This window comes from Myotis davidii, unplaced genomic scaffold (genome assembly GCF_000327345.1).
Source record: "Myotis davidii unplaced genomic scaffold, ASM32734v1 scaffold125, whole genome shotgun sequence".
Taxonomy (NCBI): domain Eukaryota; kingdom Metazoa; phylum Chordata; class Mammalia; order Chiroptera; family Vespertilionidae; genus Myotis; species Myotis davidii.
This window is the reverse complement of record NW_006299390.1, coordinates 7,652,745-7,674,774: the sequence shown is the minus strand read 5'-3', so window position 1 is coordinate 7,674,774 and position 22,030 is coordinate 7,652,745. Positions and strand designations below refer to the sequence as shown.

At 57.0% G+C, this 22,030-nt stretch overlaps 1 protein-coding gene across 6 annotated transcripts in view; it reads left to right on the top strand.

The window, feature by feature from the left end:
- ADCYAP1R1 (adenylate cyclase activating polypeptide 1 (pituitary) receptor type I) overlaps positions 1-22,030 on the top strand; it is a 47,378-nt gene that overhangs the window by 24,790 nt on the left and 558 nt on the right. The window contains exons 5-17 of one of the 6 annotated variants that reach the window (XM_006774927.2): positions 152-172; positions 1,236-1,277; positions 2,543-2,655; positions 3,275-3,372; positions 3,730-3,862; positions 4,708-4,861; positions 5,260-5,320; positions 5,815-5,884; positions 8,837-8,928; positions 11,965-12,048; positions 15,724-15,804; positions 18,905-19,034; positions 20,612-20,653. In XM_006774927.2, the coding sequence (XP_006774990.1) occupies positions 152-172; positions 1,236-1,277; positions 2,543-2,655; positions 3,275-3,372; positions 3,730-3,862; positions 4,708-4,861; positions 5,260-5,320; positions 5,815-5,884; positions 8,837-8,928; positions 11,965-12,048; positions 15,724-15,804; positions 18,905-19,034; positions 20,612-20,653 (1,121 nt within the window). Of the gene's footprint in view, positions 1-151; positions 173-1,235; positions 1,278-2,542; positions 2,656-3,274; positions 3,373-3,729; positions 3,863-4,707; positions 4,862-5,259; positions 5,321-5,814; positions 5,885-8,836; positions 8,929-11,964; positions 12,049-15,720; positions 15,805-18,904; positions 19,035-20,611; positions 20,654-22,030 lie in introns of all 6 variants that reach the window. The other 5 variants (XM_006774926.2, XM_006774930.2, XM_006774928.2 and 2 more) reach the window with 5 other exon arrangements.

Genomic DNA, 22,030 nt, shown 5'->3' with positions numbered 1-22,030 from the left:
TAGTCCTCATGGCTCTGGTCTCCAGCACACCCTCCCTCCAGCGTTTGGGGGTGAGGTGGGGAAGAGGAGGGGGAGGAATTGGGGCCCAGTGAGAGCAGACCCCACTTCAGCCCTTGCTCACCTCTGCGTTCTCTCCCTTTCTCTGTTTCAGTCTGGGAGACAGAAACCATCGGTAAGAGGAACCCCGGAGAGGACAGACTGCTGCTCATCTGTCCATCTGTCCACCCAGCTTGATAATCTATCCATCTGTCCATCCAGCTGGAGCCCAGCTCTGACTGCTGGGAACGGGTGGGGCTGGAATGAGAGGCTTATCAGGGGCCAGGTTCTCCCCCCTCCTCCTTTCTCCCTTGGCCATCCTCGAGGTGGGTTGGGGCGGGGGAGACACAGGAAGATGGAAGATGCAGCCCTTGGCCTCAGGGTGCTCATGGGCTTGTTTGGGGGGGGATGAGACTCAATCATGGAGGGGTTAACAAGCCCACCACACGCATATGTGCCGGCCTGAATGTATGCGTGAGCCCACACAGATACTGACATCCCCAGTGGCTGCAGAGTTGGAATGTACAGCAAGCTCCAGAACAAAAAAGACCTTAGGATGCTGCATGCGGGCAGAACAATGTAGAGGTGCAGGGACACTTCCTGGAGGAGGTGGCATGTCAGCTGGACTTTGGGAACAGGATTTAGAGAAGTAGAGGGGAAATGGAGACTCATTGCTAGTAGGGGCGTCAGCATGGGTGGAGGTGGGAAGAAAGAGTCGGGAGAGGAAGAGAAAAAGGTCTGAGGATAAAGCCTTTGAAGTTCTGGGTTCCCTTTGATGAGAGCGGTTTGGAGGGGTGAGCACCAAAGAGGAGGGGGGGCCAAGCCCAGATCTTGTGTGGCTGTTCCTTGCCTTGTCCTTGAAAAGGCCCAACCATCCCTTTTCCTTCCTCTCCCACTCTGGGGGAGGCCCTCTCACCGTCCTGACAATGTCCCATTTCCACTTCCTGTGGTCCAGGGAGGAGAACTGAGTCATCAGCATCATTAGAACGTAGAAATACAAAGCCAATGGATTGCCGATGGGATGTGCAGTGTATCAGGAAGGTGTGGGTGCAGTGCTGGGCTGCCTCCTGGCTGAGACCCCACCCCTTGTTCTCCAGACCAGGGGAGCTTGGCCTTCCCTCGTTGGGGGCCGGCAGTGGGCAGCCCTGGCAAGCTGATGGCCGGGTGTTCTGACTCAGGCCCATGTCTCTGTTTTGCAGGAGAGCTTGGTTTTGAAGACATTAAGTCCTTGGACCTCTCAGGTACGTTGGGAGGTGGGGCTAGAAGAGGGGCATCTGCTGACGTGCGAGCAGGGGGACCCCTCTAGCAGGCCTGGCTCTGCCTCTCTGTGGCTGTGTGGCCTCTGGCAGGTCCTTTTCCCTCTCTGAGAAGCTGTGGGTCTTCTGCGTGGAAATTGGTCCTCAAGTGCCCAGACAGAACGCCGTGCCTACAATGTTAGGGGAACACAGATCTCTCGAAGCCCCATCGTGGACTCCAAATAAAAACCTCCTGGATTAGGTGGCCCCTGACAGCTGGGAACTCCCCTGTGTAGAATGGTGTTTCTCACACTTTCACGGTGGCTGTGACCCCCCAGGGGGCTGGTGGAAATCCAGATTCCTGGCCCCCGCCCAGAGTCACTCATCCCGTGGGCCTGGGTGGGGCCTGAGAAGGTGCAGGTCCAGGCAGTCTCCCAGGTGATGCTGATGGGCTGGTCTGGGGAGGCGCCCACTTGGAGAAGCCGGCCCCCGAGGTCCTGTGCTCCGTGGAATCACTCGGGGGAGAGAGCCGGTGCAGTCACCGGGGCTGTCACTGCGGTGCTGACCGTCTGGAGGACAGTGTAACAATGGGTGGCCAGTTCATGGCAGACTTCAGAACAGAGAGGCTTCTGCTGTCCTGGGCCCACACCGTGTTATTAAAAGGAAACGTAAAGAAGGAGAATAAGAGGAAGGAAAGAGCATATACCTCCAGGACACTTTTTAAAACATTGTTATTTTGGAGCAACTTCCCTTTTTTCTTCCCACCACCCTGACGTGGACAAAGTGGAGAGGCGATGAGGCCCAGGCAGGGGAGGAATGTGGCCAAGACCACGGTCCCAGGGACACCCGGACTCTCTGAAGAGGTGGTCACGGGGGCTTGGGAGGAGCCTGCCAGTAGCAGCTGAGCTGGGTTTGCTGGAGCAGGAGCAGTTGTCCTGGAGTTATGAGCGGAAGCGATTCTCTCCCTGGGCCTGTGGACTGCCCTGGGTCACAGGACTCAGAGTCCCAGGCACCGTGGAGGCCTGTCTTCCCGCTGGGCCAGTCCCCTCTCCCCTTGTTAAGAGAGCAGCTTGCACCTCCCCCGACCCCCATGCCCTTTGTAAAGGCCCAGCCTGAGGTCATCAACAGTCACTATTTCCGGGCAGACAGTGGAGGATTTCAGGAACCTGAGTGGCCATGCTCCCCAGGAACCCCAAGTATGGAGTGACTTTTGAATAGAATTTCAGGGCCTCTTAGATCATCTCTGTGCCTGTGTTCTCCTTCCGCCGCAGGCATGAGGGTGGTGAGCCGGAACTGCACGAAGGACGGCTGGTCTGAGACCTTCCCTCACTATTTAGATGCTTGTGGGTTTGATGAATATAATGAATCTGAGTCTGGGGACCAGGTGAGTGTGTGCCCCCCGGCGCCCAGAGGCAGTGGGGGTGGGGTTGAGGAGGCGGGTGGAAGGGTATTCCCAGAAGAGGCTGTGACTCCTGGTGGGACGATAGGCATCTCAGGTCCCCAGGCAGCATGTATGAGCACCCACCGTATCCGGGTGCTCAAGAGGGTAGGACTCTCATTCACTCATTCTGGACCGAGAAGCAGCCGGTTTGCTGCCTGAGCTCCTGCAGGGCTCACCATGTGCCCCCACCTCCCCGGCTACTGTGCTACCCAGCCTTCCTGTGGCCCAGCAGTAGGAGGGTCATTGCTGGGCCCGGCCGGGGGCTTCCTGGACCCTTGTCCAGGCTAAGGGGTGACTGGATTGTTCAGAGCTCCTGTGCTCAACAAGCATTTATGGAGCATCTGATGAGAGCAGACACACTACAGAGGGGAGGAAGCCACTCAGTGGGGGATAGGGGCTTGGGGAGGTCTCAGAGGTAGAGGCACTGAGCAGGGAGGAGGTGAGATCAGCAAGAGGAGGGAGGAAGGAGGGGCTGGGCAGGCCCAGAGGGGGGAGACTGGGAGACTGGGCTGGTGGCCGGCAGACCCCACATGGAGCCCCACCCTCTTGTGCCCTGCCCCAGAATTACTACTACATGTCGGTGAAGGCCCTGTACACAGTTGGCTACAGCACGTCCCTCGTCTCCCTCACCACGGCCATGGTCATCTTGTGTCGCTTCCGGTAAGATCTCCAGCAGTGACCCAGTGAGCGTGCCCACTCCAGTGCAGAGCCCTCGCCACGCCCCATGGATGCCCCATGGACATCAGCCCTGGAGCTGGTGGGCGGGGCTTCCCCCACTCCCAGGATAAGGGATGGGAAACCTGACCCGAGAGGGCAGCTGGCCTGTCCAGGGAGGAGGCCTACTTGCCTCGCTTGTGCCTTCCTGGTTTACATAGAGGGGTCATGGGCTGGGTGATGGGGGCCTACAACTTAGAGAGCAGGAGGGCGGGGTGGTCAGGGCAGGGGCCATAGCAGCCCCAAGTGCATTGCTGCTGTGCTGGAGGTCACCTGCCTCAAGACCTCTCCCTCGCTGGGCAGGAAGCTGCATTGCACCCGCAACTTCATCCACATGAACCTGTTTGCGTCCTTCATGCTGAGGGCCATCTCTGTCTTCATCAAGGACTGGATCCTGTATGAGGAGCAGGACAACAACCACTGCTTCATCTCCACCGTGAGTGCCCGGCCAGGGACATCCGGGACGTCCGAGGTCCGGGGCTTTCCCGCAGGTTAACACAGTCCCAGCCAATAGGGGAACCCAGGAGAGATCACCAGGCCACCGGTAGCCAGGGAGTCCCCTGCCTGAGGCCATGGGGTGGCCCTCGGCACCTGCGTGCACTCGGCAGAGCAGTTGGAGGTCAGGTGGGAAGGCCGGGTCCCACTTGGCTAGGATGCACACAGGCTCACCGAGGGCTGGCCTGGGCTGGTGACCGCCCGCCCATGATGGAGCCCAAGGCCTGTGGGCTGGCATCTTCCTAGACCACCTCCCCAGACCTCAGACCTCAGGTCAGCAGAGAAGATGGGTTTGGATGGGGCAGGAGGGCAAAATCTGCCTAGAACACAGGGCCTTGGCCTGGAAGCACACTTAGAGCCTGCGTTCTCTGTGAGATTTCGGGGGGCCCGGGGTACCTCCTCTACCCCTGTGATCTCTAAAGCCCTCATTTGACAAAGGGGCCTCACATAGGGACCTGCCTACTCACCTAGCCTGTGGGACCTGGGAAGGGGCAGGAACATGGGGAGAATGAGCCTGGGGAGGGGGCTCAATGCTCACCCCCACCCCGTCCTTTGCTGACATGGGCAGTGTTGTCTCCATGGGTAGCTTCGACTCTGAATCATGGACAACTTTAAACTTTTCGCAGCCAGGAATATTGAGTGTTTCTCACCCATGGGGTGTGAACCTGAGCAGGCCAGAGCTGAAGGGCCCTCGGAATTCTCCCTGCTCCCGGGGCTGGTTCTCAGGGCTCGGCGGGGCAGGGGATGGGGGCTCACATCACCCTCCCTCTCCGGCCCCCTCGGCAGGTGGAGTGCAAGGCCATAATGGTTTTCTTCCACTACTGCGTCGTGTCCAACTACTTCTGGCTGTTCATCGAGGGCCTGTACCTCTTCACCCTGCTGGTGGAGACCTTCTTCCCCGAGAGGAGATACTTCTACTGGTACACCATGGTTGGCTGGGGTAGGTCTGGCTGTGGCCTCGGGGCCAGGCATGTCCTCGGTGGGTGCCCGTGGGGGAGCGTCAGACCAGAGGAGGAACTTCCCTGTCCCCTCCCCCCTTGCCCCAATGCCACACACCTGCTGCATGCACTCTTGCCTGCTCTTCCTGCCCCCAGAAAGCCCACCTCTGAGAGGACATACTCTGTAAGGCGAGCTAGCCCATGGTCTGGGGGAGACATGGACCTCTGGGTATAAGGGACAGTTAGGGTCCCCAAATCTCCAGGTCTGAGAGGGAGCTGTGCGTGTGGGTCAGAACCCCATGTCTGAATGGGGATGATAGCCACAGGGAGCCCCAGGTCTGAGGGGGACACGGCCTGTTGGCGTTCCTGTTACCATGGGGCTCCTCTGTTGCTCTTGCAGGGTCCCCAACCATCTGTGTGTCCATATGGGCTGCGCTGAGGCTCTACTTTGACAACACAGGGTGAGTGCGTGCCTGAGCGCCGGGCTGGTTTTCTGTGTGGGTTCTCCATGGGGGTCTGACCCTGCTTTACCAGCCCCAGGCAGACGATACCGGCTGGGCACCCACTGCGCCCTGAGGCGCCCACAGGTGGGTCCACCCAGCCACCCTCAGCCAGAAGGCAGTGGGAAGGAGCATGGCTCAGAGCCCTGCTCTGCTCCTGGGCCAGAGCGGAGCATCCGCTTCCTTTCAGGGATAGGAGGACGAGTGCAGGGGAAACTCGCCCCACAAGGGGCCTAGGTGTGAAGGGGAAGACGGCCCTTGCCCAGGAGCCCTGTGTGACCCTGACTCTGGGGCTGCAATCCCTGCTGAGGGAAGGCCTGTGGCACCTGAGACCTCTCCTTCCAGCCGCCCCTCCTCAGGGAGCTGCAGGGGAAGCACCAGCCAGGGCCAGAGACATGGTCCTGCAGGGGCCCTGTCCCTGAGCATAACCTCGCTTCTCTCTCTCTGTCTCTCAGCTGCTGGGATATGAATGACAGCACTCCTCTGTGGTGGGTGATCAAAGGCCCCGTGGTTGGTTCCATAATGGTGAGTACCCTTGGGACAAGGAGCAGGGAAGAGGTGTCAGTGGCGGCTTGGACGGGAGAGGAAACCTAAACCAGCCTCCTCCCTTCTCATGGCTGCATTGTATTCTGCAGCAGGGATGTACACATGCTGTAGCTATCCTGAGAGCGTTGGCCATTTATATGCTCCCATTTTTCCTCATTGCAAATGATACCAGTAGAGAGGGTTCTGTGCATAACTGTGGACAGTCTTTTGGGGCAGGGGGTAATGGTTGCTCGATGCTTTAATATGCATTTTTCCATGTTGCTAGTGCCTCAGGGCATTTCCCCAGATATTTGTTGACAATTTGTTTTTATTCTGGTTATTACCTTTTTATTTATTTTTTTATGCTTATTTTTCTAGCCCCGTTGTTGTCTGTCTTATTGTTTGAAGGATAGTAACACTACACTCGGTACACGTGTTGTAAGTGTGTTTCCAAGACGGCATAACTCTTATGCAGTCAAACCCTCAGGCTTCCTCTTTCCACATTCCGAGCCTTGTTTCTTACTTACGGAGGACTCTCCGGACCTATGACAGAAAGATATGCTTCTTAATTGTTTTGTCACATTTTTGTCGATTGGGTTATTACATGCTTTAGTCCGGCTGAAACTTTATTTCCTTGATCTGAAATGATACCTAATTTTATTTTTTCCCCCCTAGTGGATAGATGTTCCAGTCTCTCAATTATTTCTATTGAATAGATTATCCTTTCTCCATTATGTTGAAATGTCATTGTATCTTAAACACTCACTGTATTTTATTTGGTTCCAGATTTTCAGTTTGATGTTACTAATCTACTAGCTTCTTCCATGGTCAGTACCCCACTGGGCTAGTTACTATAACACTGTAGCATGGTTTCATATCTGGTATGCTAATTTTCCCTTCTTTATTCTTTTTTCTTTCAAAATCTTCTTGTAGATTTTCTTTTTCAAGTGATTTCAAATCCTTTGGCAAGTTGCAAGAAAATAGTCCAATTGCAATTTTTATAGGAATTAAACTGAATTTATAAACTAATTTGGAAGATGCAGTCCCACCTTTCCCCCAGTTATCCACTGGTTTGCTTCCTAAGTTTTTGCTATCTACAGTCAACCGTGGTATGGAAACAATTTTTTTTTTTTAAAAAAATATTTTTATTGATTTCAGAGAGGAAGGGAGAGGGAGAGAGAGATAGAAACATCAATAATGAGAGAGAATCAGTGATCAGCTGCCTCCGGCCTGTCGCACACTGGGGATCGAGCCTGCAACCGAGGCATGTGCCCTGACTGGGAATCAAACTGTGACCTCCTGGCTCATAGGTTGACACTCAACCGCTGAGCAACACTGGCCAGACTGGAAAAAAAATTCTAAAAGAAAAATTCCAGAAATACACAATTCATAAATTTTAATTTGGACACTATTATGAGTAGCATGTAGAAATCTTCCGCTGGGTCATGCTGTCCTACCCCAGCATGGACCATCTCTTTGTCCAGTGTATCCTCAATGTATCGGCTACACACCTGTTAGTCAAAGCAGCCATCTCGGTCAGTGATCAGACTGATTATCATATTTTGAGGGAGAAAAAGACCACATTCACTACAGTATATTGTTGCAATTGGTCTATTTTATTATTAGGTATGGCTAATCTCTTGCTATGCCTAATTTGTAAATTAAACTTGATCACAGATATGTTTGTATAGGAAAAAACATGGGTAAGTAGGGTTTGGTATTCTCCACGGTCTTAAGCATCCGCTCAGGGTGAGGAAGGAGGGATGACTGTAACTGATATAAAGACTTAAAATATTGAGTCTTTCTCTCCAAGAACATGCATGAATCTCCATTTATTCAGTCTTTCTCATAGAGACGTTTTGTACAGTTTTTTCAGTTGTCTTTGTAATTTACCTACAAGATAAATCCAGCCAGTCTGGATTTATTCTTTCATTACATGTTTTAGTAGATTACTATTGATAGATAGGGAAGCTTTTAGTCTTGTTGTTTTTCTAATTACTTTTTCCCTCTTTGAATGGACTTACGCAGTTAGCAGTGTTTACTGAGCTAAATTCCAGGTGCCGATGAGAGCGGTAGAGTACCTGGTGAGCAGCACCCTGCCCTCACATGGCATGCTGTATAATCCCAACAGCTCTGTGAAAACAAACAAACAACACCTAAAATGGAAATGTATTTTTATTGACCCGGTCTACCTTTTTCCCCTGTTTTCTTTTTTTTTTTAATAATCAATTTTGGTCTTTCTTAATTTTCTTGTATATGTTACCTTTGTGGTACTTTTTCCCTAGCCTTCAATTTGAATGCTTAATTATTTTATCTTCAGCATTTATCACTTTTTAGTAAGTGTGGGGCTATTGTTTTCCTCGGAGTGCTGCTTTGGCTGCATCCGATGTTGCCGTGCATTCCTCTTGTGGTGCCTCGTTTCTATTTATTTGCTTGCCTTGCTCCTTCCTCACCATACATATTGCTCCCCACTTTGATTAGAGAGTTTTTGCCCTGATCTGTACCTGCAAGTAAATGCTCCTGTCACCATTCCCAGGCCTTGGATGGATAAAGGGTGTGGTTGTCCATTCTGGCCCCCCATATTCAGTGACTGTGACCTTGGCTTTCCCAGCGGCCAGCTCTCACCTCTGCAGCAGCCTCTTCTCTTTCTGTCTGGCATCGGAATGATTCCATCACCTCGACCCTGTCTGCTTTCTCTCTGCCAGAAATTGCTCACTTTCCTGGCTCACTAATGATATATTTCCCATTTCTCGGTACTCCTGTGGAATTCTTCTGTGTCTGCCTCTTCTGTCATTTCAACCGAATGAATGCCGTTCCGAATTCTGAGTCTAGCTGGGATCTTGGCTGGATGGGGCTGGGGGCCCCTGTTGGAGGGATAGTGGCGTATGCAGGGCAGGGGTGTGGACAGGCTCTGCCCAGCATCATTTCATCGGCTTTTCCTTTGCTCCTCAGGTGAACTTCGGGCTCTTCGTGGGCATCATCTTCATCCTCGTGCAGAAACTTCAGTCTCCGGACATGGGAGGCAACGAGTCCAGCATCTACTTGTAAGTTCCACCGAGTGAACGCCATCGTCCCCTCCGCCGCTGAGGGGGCCCTGACGCAGGCCACCGGAGGACAGGCCTGGGTTTGGGGGACAGGGTAGCCTAGCATGGGCTTTTGCAAGATTCCTTTCTGATTAACGTGCCTTTGGAATCTAGTTGCCCATCTCTCCTCAGCCAAGCCAGCAGCTCCTAATCACATGGCGATGACATGGAAGGGAAAGGAGATTGGAGGAGACTGGCCGATGACATGTCACCCTAGGAAATCAAGACGGAAATTGCCAGGTTCCCGAGGGTAGTTAGGGTCTTGGTTGCTCAGAAGTCGGATCCTTTGGGGATCTCGGTTCTCTGGGAAGGTCATGAGCACCATTGGCTGCCTGCTGGTCCTGTCCCGGCCCTTGTGTGCAAGTTGCTTCAGCCCCACCAGCAGGTCATGTGGACGTTCTCGCTGCTGGGTAATGGGAAGAGGGAGTCTTTTTCTTCTCCTCAGAGAGGAGCTGTACTTTGGGGTCTGGTCCTCCCCCTGGAACTCCCTCTTCCCTGAGCAAAGGAGCATCTGATACATTTTGGACTGATGGGGTTCACAGGCCACCTCTTAGCATTGAGGGTAGGGTTTTCTTCATTCACCTCCACTGCCTTGTGGTTTGTTCCTACAAATGTTCCTGCAGTCGTGTCCCCAGCAGCGTATCCCTGCTTGCTGTGGCCCACCCTGTCCCACCCCGTCCCAGCCTGTCCCAGCCCTCGACCCACCCTGAGTCAGACTGAATACCTTCTACCTGACTCTTCTTGCCTCGTGATCAGAAGCATGACCATGACCAGCTAGGTGTGTGGGGAGTGGAGACACTTCTGATGCTGGGCGAAGGCCAGTCCCCTATGGGTGGCCGGAGGGGCCAGATGGGCACAGAGAATCTGGGGGCAGTCTCTGGGGTCTGTCCGTGGGTGGGGGATGAGCCACAGGTGTTGCTTCCTTGTCTTTTTAAGAGGAGAGCAGGTTAGAAGGAGCTGAGGTATTCTCATTGCATGTGTGGGGGGCTTTGTCCTGCCTTCACCAGAGACCCCAGAATTTTAATAGCTGCCCAGTGGACAAGTGGGGCGGCAGGCAGACCCCAGCAGAGGGCTCCTCGACCCAACCATTCTCCTGAAGAGAAAGAGAGAGAGAGAGAGAGAGAGAGAGAGAGAGAGAGAGGCAGAGACTGCTCAGAGAGCCATCCTAGGTCCTTCCCTCAGACTCCTCGGGGCTTCCCTTGTCTGTCTGTGCAGCCCAGGCACCACCCCTTGTGGAGCCCGTCCCCTGGGATCGGGACCAGCGCAGGGCCTGGTGGGGTGAGCTTTGTTTGTCTGCATAGAGGATGATTCCATTACATTGGGAAGGACCCCCTCCTGTTTTGTTATTCATTTACTGTTTTTTCCTTTTTTTTCATACTTTTGCAAGTTCCTACCAACCTCTGCTTATACGTGTATGTCATGAAGTAAAAAAATTATTCACCCATCATGTCATTCAGTCTCCCAGGCCTGTCCTCTGCAACGAACTAAATGTCCTAGAGAGGACATTCCTGCCTGTCCCCCGGTCTGGCCAGCGCGGCCCTGCTGCTCTCCTCCCCCTTCCCTGTCTGGTGTCAGGATCTGTGTCCTTGTGTCTGGTCCCAGTTTCCTGCTCGAGGGTGGATTGGCTCCCACCGAACTAATCTCAGATCCCTGATGCCAATGTGTAGCCGAGTCAGCCTCATCGCTCCTTTGGGCTCTGGCAGCTTTGGCCGCCCGGCCCCGGGGCCTGGTAGAATCCGTCTCTTCTTCTGAGGTCCCGGGACCCCTTCTCTGGGCTTCTCCCCGCGCCCTCTCACACTGCCTGTGCAGAGACACACAGGCCCAGCCACAGCCTGAGTAAGGACACGTCCATGTTGCTGTGTCTCAGAGAACAGGGGCCCGAGGAGAGGGAGAAAGACTGGGGAACGGGCAGTCGCTGGAGCAGTCAGAACACTCAACATCTGTCGATTGTTTGTCTTCTGAGGGCCTGGCGTGTGGGCTCCGAAACAACTACCATGGTCACATCAAAGGTCACTGACCACAGGTCACCACAACCAATGCAATGATAACGACAAAGTTGAAATATTGCAGGAATTACCAAAATGTGACAGACAACGGAGTGAGCAAATGGTACCAATAGACTTGCTCAACTGAATTCAATAAAAATATATTAAACAAACAAACAAACAAACAAGCAAACAAAAAACCTTTTAATCTGTAAAAAAAAAAACACCACACCATCTGTGAAGTGTACATGTGAGCATATATGTTTAAAGAACCCGCTAAGGGCTTGCTTCTCTCGTGTAAAAAGTCTCCTCACAATCTCAGCAAGTCCTTTTTATAGAGAAAGCGAAGCATGGGCTCATCTTCAGCCCTAAAGGTTAAACCCTTGGATGGATGTGGTCTGCACACGGGTGTGTGTGTGGGGTGCGTGTGGGGGGGGTAAGACCCACGCAGGACCAAGGGCCAGCTTGATCCTATTCAATTCAGCGAGGGTCTGAGTCAAGGAGGCCCTGCTGCGGGAGTGAGGGGTCATGAAGGGGACGGTGCCTCAGAGGGTCTGGCGAGATGGGCGCAGAAATGTCTGCATGCGCATGTAACCCCCGCGTCGCAGCCGAGGGAGCTGCTTATCGGTGAAGGGCAGGGAGTCCAGTGGGAAAGCGTGAAGGCATAGCTGCGCTGCAGGCAGGCAGGCCCTGCACCCCAGGCTCCACTGTACCCCTATTCCTGGCCTCAGGGACGTCCCAGGCAGAGGAGGGTGGTAAGCAAGTATATCAACAAGGCTTCCTGGAAGAAGAGGCCCCGGGGTTCCAGCCTTGTGTGAAGCTGCCCACCGGAGGGCATTGAGCTGCATGGGGCCTGCTGTGGGCAGGGAGACGGTGGGGGATTGGAAGGAGCAGGGCCCGTGGGAGAGGGTTTGAGGGTAGTGTCCCTGTCCCCTTGGGCCACCAAGTATGTGTTGGGCTGAGAAGCCCTTCAGACCTACCTACAGCTTTTTGGTTTTTCCTCTGTTTCCAGAACAAATATAAGCCTGGGAGTCCCCAAGAAAGCCCGAGAGGACCCCCTGCCTGTGCCCTCAGACCAGCATTCACCCCCTTTCCTGTAGGTTGGTGCCAGCGGCTCAGCTGATAAGGGTGTGTCCTCCGTAGACCAAGACGGCGCTCTCAGCCCAGCCTCTCATGGACCTGGGGGCCGGGGGTGGGGGGGCACTGAGCCCCCCACACTCTCTCCCTGGTGCTCCTCATACAATGAGCATCCAGGGTCAGGACTTGGGCGTGGAGTGCGGGCCTGGGTCGGGGCTCGGCTTGTGCTTAGGCTCACCCTGGTCTTGGGCAGGGGTTAGGGCTCAGCCCGCCCGCCCGGGGTCAGGGTTCGCCTGCCTTTCCCTGGGACCAGCGTTTACCTCTGTGAGAAGCAGGGGCTCTGAAGCGGGAGGGGGAGGCTGCAGGGCAGACAGGATTGCGCTGAGCGGCTCAGGCCAGGCCCTGAAGGAGGGCTTTATCCCCGGTGGGGCTTCCCACGGCACGATGGGCATCGGGAGCTGCCTCTTGGGTCTGGTGTGGGGGAGGGAAACCCCATCTGCGTCCCCCTCAGGGACCCCACAGAGGGTCTCCACGGTCCCCAGGTAAAGGAAGGAGCAGAGAACAGACACGGTGATGTCCTGGGTGGCTCAGCAGGGCCGTCATGTACCCAGGGTCAGGAGGATGACATTCACCTCTGTATGAGCTGGGCGGAGTACAGGCAGGACGATTCCAGTCGGGGACGCAGGCACCCCGCACGGCGCCCGGTTCTCATGGGCTCCATCTTCCACGACTAAAGCACCCGCTCCCCTGTCTCGGAGCACCCCAACGCCTGTTAGGGATTGACAGCAGGGAGTGGTTGCCCCCACTTTGCAGAGAGAAAAACAGGCCCAGAGAAGGAAAATGGCCCCACCCAAGGTCACAGCGGGGCTTCTGGTAGTGGTACCAGTGTGGGGTGGAATGCCCCCCTGGGGACTGGGTTGGGTTCTGGGGGTTCCCAGCATCTTAGCATCAGGGGGGAGCCTCTAGTTCAGACCACGACATCCTGCGGGCTGGGCATATCCAGTGCCACACTGGTCACTAAGATGAAGGTGCACAGACGGGGCTGCCCACGGAGGTCTCCCTGCAGGCGTCTCGGCTGCATCCGGTCAGGTGTTGCCTAGGCCAGCAGCCCGGTGGTCCCGCCCTCAAAAGGTACTGAAGCATCGTGGAGTCTGGCCTGAGACCAAAGCAGGGCCCAAGGAACCAGGTGCTGCATCCCTGGTTGTAGATGGGAGAGCCCAGACCTGGAAATGGCTTTGACCTTCCTGTGGACGGACAGCAAAGCCTGGCAGGACTGGGCCGGGAGCCGGGCTCTCTGCCCTCCTGCCACGGGGTCTCCCTCGGAGACTGGCTGGCGCTGGTCACCAAGCAGCCCCACCCAGCACCCTTGTCTGAGTTTCTTATCTTCCCTCGGATCCAAATCAGAACTGAGTGCGTCCGTTGGCCTGGGCTTCTCTCTCCCTCGTGGTTAAATTCCTTTTCCCTCCTGCACTTGCTGCTGTGGCTGGCAGGGAATCTGAGTCTTTCTCACGCCTGTCTCTGGCTTCCTGCCGCGCTCTCGTGTTGAACAGCCCTTCCCTTTGTCCCTAGATCCTTCTGAGAGCCCTCCCCGGTGCCAGGTCCCCCCATTGCTCCCTGGACCCCACTCCCCATCAGAGGCGAACGTCTCCCAGGGGCTGAGTTCCGGCCTCCAGCTCAGGAAGGGGGAACGTGTGGGAGCGCCAGGAGGAGAGACCTCAAAGGGGAGCAGCTGAGGCTTTAGAATTCTGCGTGCGGCTGTGTCGGAGGCTCATCCGAGGTTTGGGCTCTCCGCTCCAGGACCCCGGTTTCTGTGCCACACGTAGGCCAAGGTTGAGGGGCCAGGCCACTGACCTTAGGGGAGAGTCGCCACCCTTTCAACCTGGGGGAGGCAGCAAATACACGTGAAGAGTAGGATGGCTTCCATTCCTGAAAGCCCGACCAACCTTTTACAATTACACTTACGTGTGTATGTGATGAGAGGAACAGCAGCGCACATGCGCCCATCTGTTTCTGTGTGCATACGAAGCAGACCTCTAATGTTCATTGAGGACACAGGAGGAACCGTCTCCAATGCAGGACTTGACTTGGGCCACCGGGGAATCGTGTGAAAGTGCCTGTTCAGAGCCGAGATCTGGGTGGCACCTGAGATTCTGCTTCTAAGGAGCTCTGGGGGGGCTGCTGCTGGTTTGGGGACCCCACTCTGGATAGCCGAGCATCGTGTCCCACATCCTCATCTATAAAATGGGCTGTTCCACCCACCTCACAGCACGGTGGGAATTGAGAGATGCTGTTGATTAAGTGAGACCCCTCCCCCACAACACTGGGGCACGGACGCTGGGGGACCTCGGTTGGCTCCATCTTAGGAATGTGTGATTCGCAGGTTTGCCTCAGTAGAATGACATCTCCCCCAGGCCAAGGACCCGCAGACTTGCTCTCAGAGAGCTGGACTCACAAATGACGAAGCTGTGAGCCCTTCCTGCATTTCTCTTACTGTATCAGGCCCCGCAGAGCGTCAGCCACGGGCAGGTTCCCGGGGCTCTGGCCACGTGGTGCCTGAGGAGGGTGTGTGAAGCGGGCGCGTCTATTGCAGTCTTAATCCCCCACGTACATGTTTGTCCGAGAAGGAAGAGAAGTGTCCGGGAGTGTGCCACCCCCAGCACCCACAGGGCAGAGAAGGGCTGGAAGAGATGGGCGTTCCACGTGAGCCTCTGCAGAGGGAGGCTCGGCCTCGCCCACTGGCATGTCCAGCTAGACTGGACCCCGGGCCCACACGCAGATGCCCCTGCAGATGACTTGTTTCTGCAGGCAGAGGGACAGTGCCCCAAAGACGCCCCCTCAGCCTCAACCCCTGCCCATCAGACTTCTCTCAGGAGGTTGAGCCTGACCAGTGCCGTGCGCTGGGACTCTCAGAGGCGGATGCCCGCGATCTGTGCTAACCCCGTGGCACCCACTCGTACATGTGGCTGTCGAGTCCTTGCCGTGTGGCGAGGGCCTGCGAGGAGGTGGCTTTTTAATTTGATTTAATTTAAACTCAGCCACAGATGGGTAGTGGCTGTCACCATGGATAGGTCGGGTCTGGACTAAGTCTGTTCTGTCCAGGCCACCTCTGTGCCCCCATATGCCCACCCCGAAGTGCCTGGGGGCTCAGGGAGGTTTGGGTGGAAGAAGAGAGGTGTAGAGGGGAGACAGTGGCCATTGAGTCGGGCTCCGTAATGAGCCCACAGCTTGCCTGGGTCCAGGCTCAGTCCACCAGGGCTGGGCACCTCAAGTTCCATGGTGTTTCCAGTTGCTCAGCTCTCTGGGTGACCTCGGACAAGGCCGCGCCCTGAGCCCAGAGCTGCCCATGGCGACAGCTTCTGGCTCAGAGACCCAACCGAGGCCCCACCTTCTGAACACGTGTTCTCTTCGAGCCTCACCCCCACGTCGGTGGTCCCAGTGTGAGTGCTCATGTGTGTGTGCATGTCCATGCACAGACGTGTACATGTATGGGTGTGTGTTTCCCTGTCCTGAGCTGACCCTGTCTTGGCCCTCGGCTTCCTCATTCTCCATGTCACTGCCCGGTTCTGTCTCCACACCCTCGGCTCCTCTGCCCACCCCTCCCTCCCCGTGGACTCTGTGGCTCTAAGTCCCACCTCAGTTTCTCCATGGCCCGGTGCCCCGGCTGACACCAGTGCTGATCTTGTCGCACCAGCAGCTGCGTGCAGAAATGCTACTGCAGGCCAGAGCGGGCTCAGCAGCACTCTTGCAAGATGTCAGAACTGTCCACCATTACTCTGTAAGTGTGCGTGGCTGTGGCCCGTGTCCTGGAGGGGAGGGGGGGCGCATGCCGCCACCGCCTGGAGCCCGCGTCCTGCCACTGGATGGGGAGAGCAGAGCACAGTGCCCCCAGCCCCGAGCCCCCCTGGCTGTTGCATGTTGACCTCTGTGTGTCTTGTGAGTTCTCTGCACTCTTGGGGGCGGGGGTGTGGCCCGGGAAAGGAGGCCGTGGGGATGGAGCCGCTGGGGCTTGGCTGCTGCCTTGATGTGTGGTCTTTCCCAAATGTCTTACTTCTCTTGGCCGAGTCTTTGGAACTGCTAAATGATTTCTGCTAGTCTTAGAGCTCGAGTTCATAGGGTTGGTTCCCCCACCCGGGACAGGGACTCTCACTGCAGTAAGGGACCTCACTTACACTCACGTGCCCGGTCTGTGTTCACTCTCTGAGTTCCCACCACAACCTTATGAGGTACTTGTTTATCCCCATTTTACAGATGTGAAAACTGAGGCATAGAGAAATGAAGTGACCCACTCCAGGTCACATAATTGGAAGGGTGAGGACTTGAACCCAGGGAGTCCTGTCACCTGGCCCCAGGGTGTCTCTGGCCGGAGCAGCCACCTCGTTGGACATCCTTTTAAGTGGGATGAGCATCAGTGACTGTGGGAAGCTGTTTTGGGTATTTTTCTGCCATGGATGCCCCTTAGGGGCAGGGGACAGACGCCAAGGGCCCGTGTCACTGTCTCTGGGTTAATTAGATCAGATGGTGATTCTGTGACTGTCCTCAGAGGGGCGTCGCGAGGCTCACACCCACCATATGTCCCCATTCCAAGGCCTCTGGCCAGCTCTGAAGGGCAGAAGCCCCAGAACTCTGGGCCCAGAGATCTCCCCACCTGCCTCCACTTCCCCATCTGCCAGAGGGTCCCTGGGATGTGCTGGGTCCCCAGCAGACTCCCTGCTGATTCCGGGCAGCCTTAGGGCTGCCAGAGGGAAGATGCTATCCCTGGCTGTGCAGCGGGCACCTGATACTAGTCGCCACACTGGCCAGGGGCTGGGCAGGGCCTTAGCCCATGCCCGAAAGGTCACTGTGTCTCACACACTGACCCCTGGCCATCCACCGCCACCACTAAGGCTGGAGAGGGTGGCCCTGTGGTGTCCAGGGCGCTTTTCAAACTGCAGGGAGAAGTCCCTGGGAACAGGCCCATTTGTGGGAGAAGAGCTGGAGGGAGGAAGGCAGGGACCACAGGCACATCCCAGGGCATCTTCCCTCCTGAGCCCCCCAATTAAGCTGCTCTTGCAAAGTAGCCCCTTTAGGGAGCGTCACTGAGGGGCCCCCAAGATGAACACATGTCTGCATTTCCAGGCCACTTGCCTCTTCTTTTTAAATTTTAATTCATTTTTTGTGTTAAGTATCTTTTTATTGATTTCAGAGACGAAGGGAGAGGGAGAGAGAGATAGAAACATCAATGATGAGAGAGAATTAGTGACCGGCTGCCTCCTGCATGCCCCCCACTCAGGATTGAGCCTACAACCCGGGCATGTGCCCTGACTGGGAATCAAACCGTGACTTCCTGGTTCATAGGTTGATGCTCAACCACGGAGACACACCAGCTGGGTTTAAATTTTCATTCTTTAGCTAAAACTCCCTGCTGTCTTCGGTGCCAGGCTCCGGGTGCCAGCAGCGGACTGAGTGCCCAGGTCACCGTCAGTGTAAGGACTAAGGCTTTCAGACCGGCTGTGCGGCCATCTGTTCCTCCATGGACAGGCCCTGGGGGTGGGCGCTGTGCCGGCACGTGCTGCCCCGAGGCTAGTGGGGATAGTGAGGTACCAGCTGCCTTCAGGAGCCGCAGCCTGAGAGGGAGAGCAGACGATGGAGGGATAGACCCTGCAGCACCGTGCCTGGGCCCAGATGGGTGCCTGCTCAGATCCTGCTGGCACCAGCCCAGGTCTGAGGATGCCAGGTCTTGCAGAATGGGCTGCCCGCAGGGGGAGAGGGGTGGGCGCCCAGCCCTCGAGGGGCTTCATCTCCCCAGGTTCTCCTTTTCTCCTTCCCTCCGTCTCTTTCTTCCCTTCCCTCCTTCCTTCCCACTGGGAAACCAAGGGCCTTATTCTGGCTCCAGGGATTTGCTTCTGAGATCCAGAGCCCAGACTCCATAGAACATTCTGCCCCAGAAAAGCTGGGATGGGGAAGAGGAAGGGATGCACGCTGTCACTGCCCCAAATCCCATGGCAGCTCCCACGCCCAGCTGCCCCCCGCATGGACCCAGCCTCCCACTCGCCTCCTGACTCAGCCAATATGCTGGGGTGGATGGAGATGGGGTCCCGTGCTTGGAGACCCTCTGGGAGCCCCCTTTTCACAGAGCCGAGCCTAGAAGGGCACCACTGTGCACACCCTTGATGTCTCACGTAGTTTCTGTTCCCCACCCCTCAGAACAGAGCCCCTCTCACCGGGCCAGGAGCCAGGGGCAGGCAGAGGAACCCAGAATTGCTGGCTTCTGGGCAAGAGGTCTCTACCCCCACGCAGACAGCTTTCTCTCCCGGGTGGCAGGCTTCTCCTGCTTGAATGGGAATTGTTCATGCCCACAGTCAGTAGGTCCTTCCGCCCAAGTCTCTCCTGTGGCCACTCCCCCACCCACCTCCCTCCCTGTCCTCAGCACCTCCCTGTCACTCTCCATGACTAGCCCCAGTCTCTTTCAGGCCCAGGAGCTCCCTTTGCAGCAGGAGACTGTGGGCTTTGCCGAGGGCCCATCACGTCGTCACTCAGGCCTTCCACATCCCGCCCTCGTATTTGCCCTGCCTTCGCTTTCCCCATGAGGGGTGTCTGTAAATCACACACACACATGTGCACGTTTAGTGGGTCTGCAGGATGTGGCCTACAGGGACAGGAGCCCTGCAGACGGGGGCTGTCCCCCCACCCCCAGAGCCTCCCAGAGAGCTCTGGGGTGCGGGCTCCGTCGGCCACCCCCCCTCCTAGGCCTGTGTACATGGGGAGAACCCTGAAGGAGGGTCCATGGACAGGGCTCTGGGGAGAATAAAGGGCTGGGACTGGGGTTCTCTGCCCTCCACGGCTCCGGCCCAAGCGCTGGTGGCCCCCAGAGCGGACGTCCTCCTCTCTCCCGACAGGCGGCTGGCGCGGTCCACCCTGCTGCTTATCCCGCTGTTTGGGATCCACTACACGATCTTCGCCTTCTCCCCCGAGTATGTCAGCAAGAGGGAGAGGCTGGTGTTCGAGCTGGGCCTGGGCTCCTTCCAGGTACGTGCAGTCGGGGGGTAGCTCACAGGGATCCAGGGCCCTGGCCCTAACCTGCTGGTGGTTCTAGAAGCTTCTTTAACCTGAACTGGGCCTCCAGGATTCCATCTCTGCCATGAGAGCACTAGACTAGCCGGGGCTGGGAGAGCCCTGCTGCTGCTGCACTCTGGCTTCTGTGAGACCCGGTGTCTCCTGTCACTGTGGCCGGGTGCCCTGAGCCCGGCCTCTCAGGAGCTCTAAGACAGTGGCTCCCCATCCCTCATCCGCGCTCCAGGTGCCGACAGCGTGGCTTCCAGAGACCTCTGTGTCCCCGTCCTGACTCCAGTCTGTGGACCCGGCACCCCGTGAGCGCCGGGGCTCTGTGTTGCCCAAGTCAGGGCCCTAGGACAGGACCTGGCCACAGAGCGCCAGGCGAGCAGAACTGGTGGGAGAGCACGTGGGCATATAAATAAATGACCCACGGGGGGCAGGGGGGAGGGGGGAGAGAGACACACACACACACACTAGGGACTCCATCTGTGAAGGAGTAAGAAGGTGGGTTGTAAACAAGTGAGCGACGGGGCGGGGGGTGGGGGGGTGGAGTGACAATGCAGCGTGAGCAGCTGAGCAGATGGGCGCACGGGCGGGCCGTGCAGGCTGGGCTGGCTCCCCGAGTGTCCCCAGGTTGCAGCAGAGAATCTGTCCTGAACCCGCGTGTTTAAACATGTATTTGACTTGGAGGGTCTGAAAGGTCCTCTGTGTAATGGCCTTGAGTGTCTCCCTCCCCCATCCTAATTCTTATGCTGATGAAACTGCCCCTAGAAAGACCAAGCCTTAGCTTGGGAGGCAGAGGCTGGGTCCTGTCTCAGCACAAGAAATCTGAAGGCAGAGAATTCTGTAAAGAGCACAGCAGGGCACCGGACCCTGCTGTGCACAAGCATGCGCTCACAGTGTCTGGGTGTGTGCGCAGAGCGTGTGCACTGGGTGCGTGCACAGAGTGTGAGCACTGGGTGCGTGCGCAGAGCGTGTGCACTGGGTGTGTGTGCGCAGAGCGTGTGCATTGGGTGTGTGCGCAGAGCGTGTGCACTGGATGTGTGTGCGCAGAGCATGTGCACTGGGTGTGTGTGCGCAGAGCATGTGCACTGGGTGTGCGCAGAGCATGTGCATTGGGTGTGTGCGCAGAGCGTGTGGCCTAGGGAGGGGTGCATATAACACAGGGCCGGGCTGTCATGCTGGGTCTGCCCTTGGGGGGCCTGCAGGCTGCCCAGGGAGCCCAGAGGACATTCTGGGGTATTCAGGGGAGGCCTCGTGGAGGAAGAGGGATCCATCGAGCTGGCCTTTGGGAAAGGGAAGGACTTGGCCAAGGTGTGAGCTCAGAAGCCAGGTGTGTCCATGGGAGGGGCTCCCTCCTCAGCCAGGTGGCTCCATGGCTGTGGCCGTCTTGGTGGAGCAGAACTTTCTCATCCCAGCTTCCCGGGCGGCAGGTGGCCCCATCCGAGTGACCGTGTTATTCTGCTCCCTGGTCGCTCCTGCCCCCTCCCGCGCACCCTGCGTGGAGGTCCTGGCGGGCACGCTCAGGTGTCCTTGCTCTCTCTCCCCAGGGCTTCGTGGTGGCTGTTCTCTACTGCTTTCTGAACGGGGAGGTAAGACCCTGCCCTCTGACTTCTCAGCAGTGGAGGTGGGCTCGCTGGGGAGCAGACAGGGTGCCGCCTGCTGGCACACAGGGCCCGTAATCCAGACCGGTGCTCTGCCAGTCTCCCAGACCGGACTGGGGGTGAGGGGGTGGGCATGGGATGGCATGGCGCCATGGTCTCCTGAGAGCCTCCGCCCCCCGCCCTCGCCCCTGTGCCAGACTTTCTCCCACTTCGCTGCACAGCCGAGGCCCAGCCTCTGGAGCAGATCCCCTTGCCCTCCTCCCCCCAAAGGCATCAGCTGCAGAGGCAAACCCGCTGGGAGGGCTCTCATAGGATGTGCCTTAGTAAAGAGAACGCGAAGTGAGGAAGGGCAAGGTAGAGGAGTGGTGCCCTCCACGCAGGACGCTGTGATGGGCAGGGGTGCTGAGCGGGGAGCGGGACAAAGTTCAGCGCTGCTCCCAGCAGGCAGCCGGCCCACACCCGCCCCTGTATGGGGGGGACTGTGGGAACTTGGCAGAGACCACGGGGAGAGGCCTGGCACCTTCTAGTGATGCTCACGTCCAGTGCTCTGCTCTGGGGGCCCCCAGATCTAACCTCTTAGGGTGATGCTCTGAGCGGAGCCCAGACCAGAGGTGCTGAGGTAGTGGGGCTGGGGGTGGATGGGAACTCGTGGCACCAGGCTTGGTTCTTGGCTGGGAGACTCGGCGAGCTTCCCCACTCTGCATGTAAGAAAGAAGATTTGGTTCAGTGGTTGCCGACGCCCTACAGCAAGGCCAGACCAGGCCAGACCCGGAGAGGGAGAGGGGAGACAGGGAGGACACGGGCTTGCCCGGGGCTGCTGTGGACGGGGAGCTGGGCTGGAGAGGTGCCAGTACCATTTCCAGTTGTGCAGTCTGTGCACCCCACCCCACCAAGGTTCTAGACGGGAGGTGCACAAAGACAGGAATGGGGAGTGCCCCCCAAACACCATGCTAAGATCAAAGCGGGGGTGTCCGCCCAGGGGGTGCATTATTTGTGGGTCTCAGCCCGGACTGCATCCTGGAGTCCCTGGGAGTTTTCAAACAGGCGCAGGACTTCCTCAGAGATGTTGACGTGCTTGTTGGGGGTCGGTCCGAGCGTCTGGGTTTTTAAAGCTCTCCACTCGAGTCTAACGTGCAGCCCATGTTGATGGTCAGCAAGAGGGCGCCTTGCCCCCATCCGTCCGCCCAGGGCCAGTGCTGTAAAGTTTCCTGAAGGCCCCTGGCAGCTGGTCACTGGCCGTGGACACGAGAAGCCATGGACTCCAGGAAGCCACTCATGGGCCTGGCTCTGCAGCGATGTGGGCTTGGAGCTCGGTCCAATCCTCACAGGCCTTCCTTTCCCACTGGGGGCCCGGCTGCCAGCTGC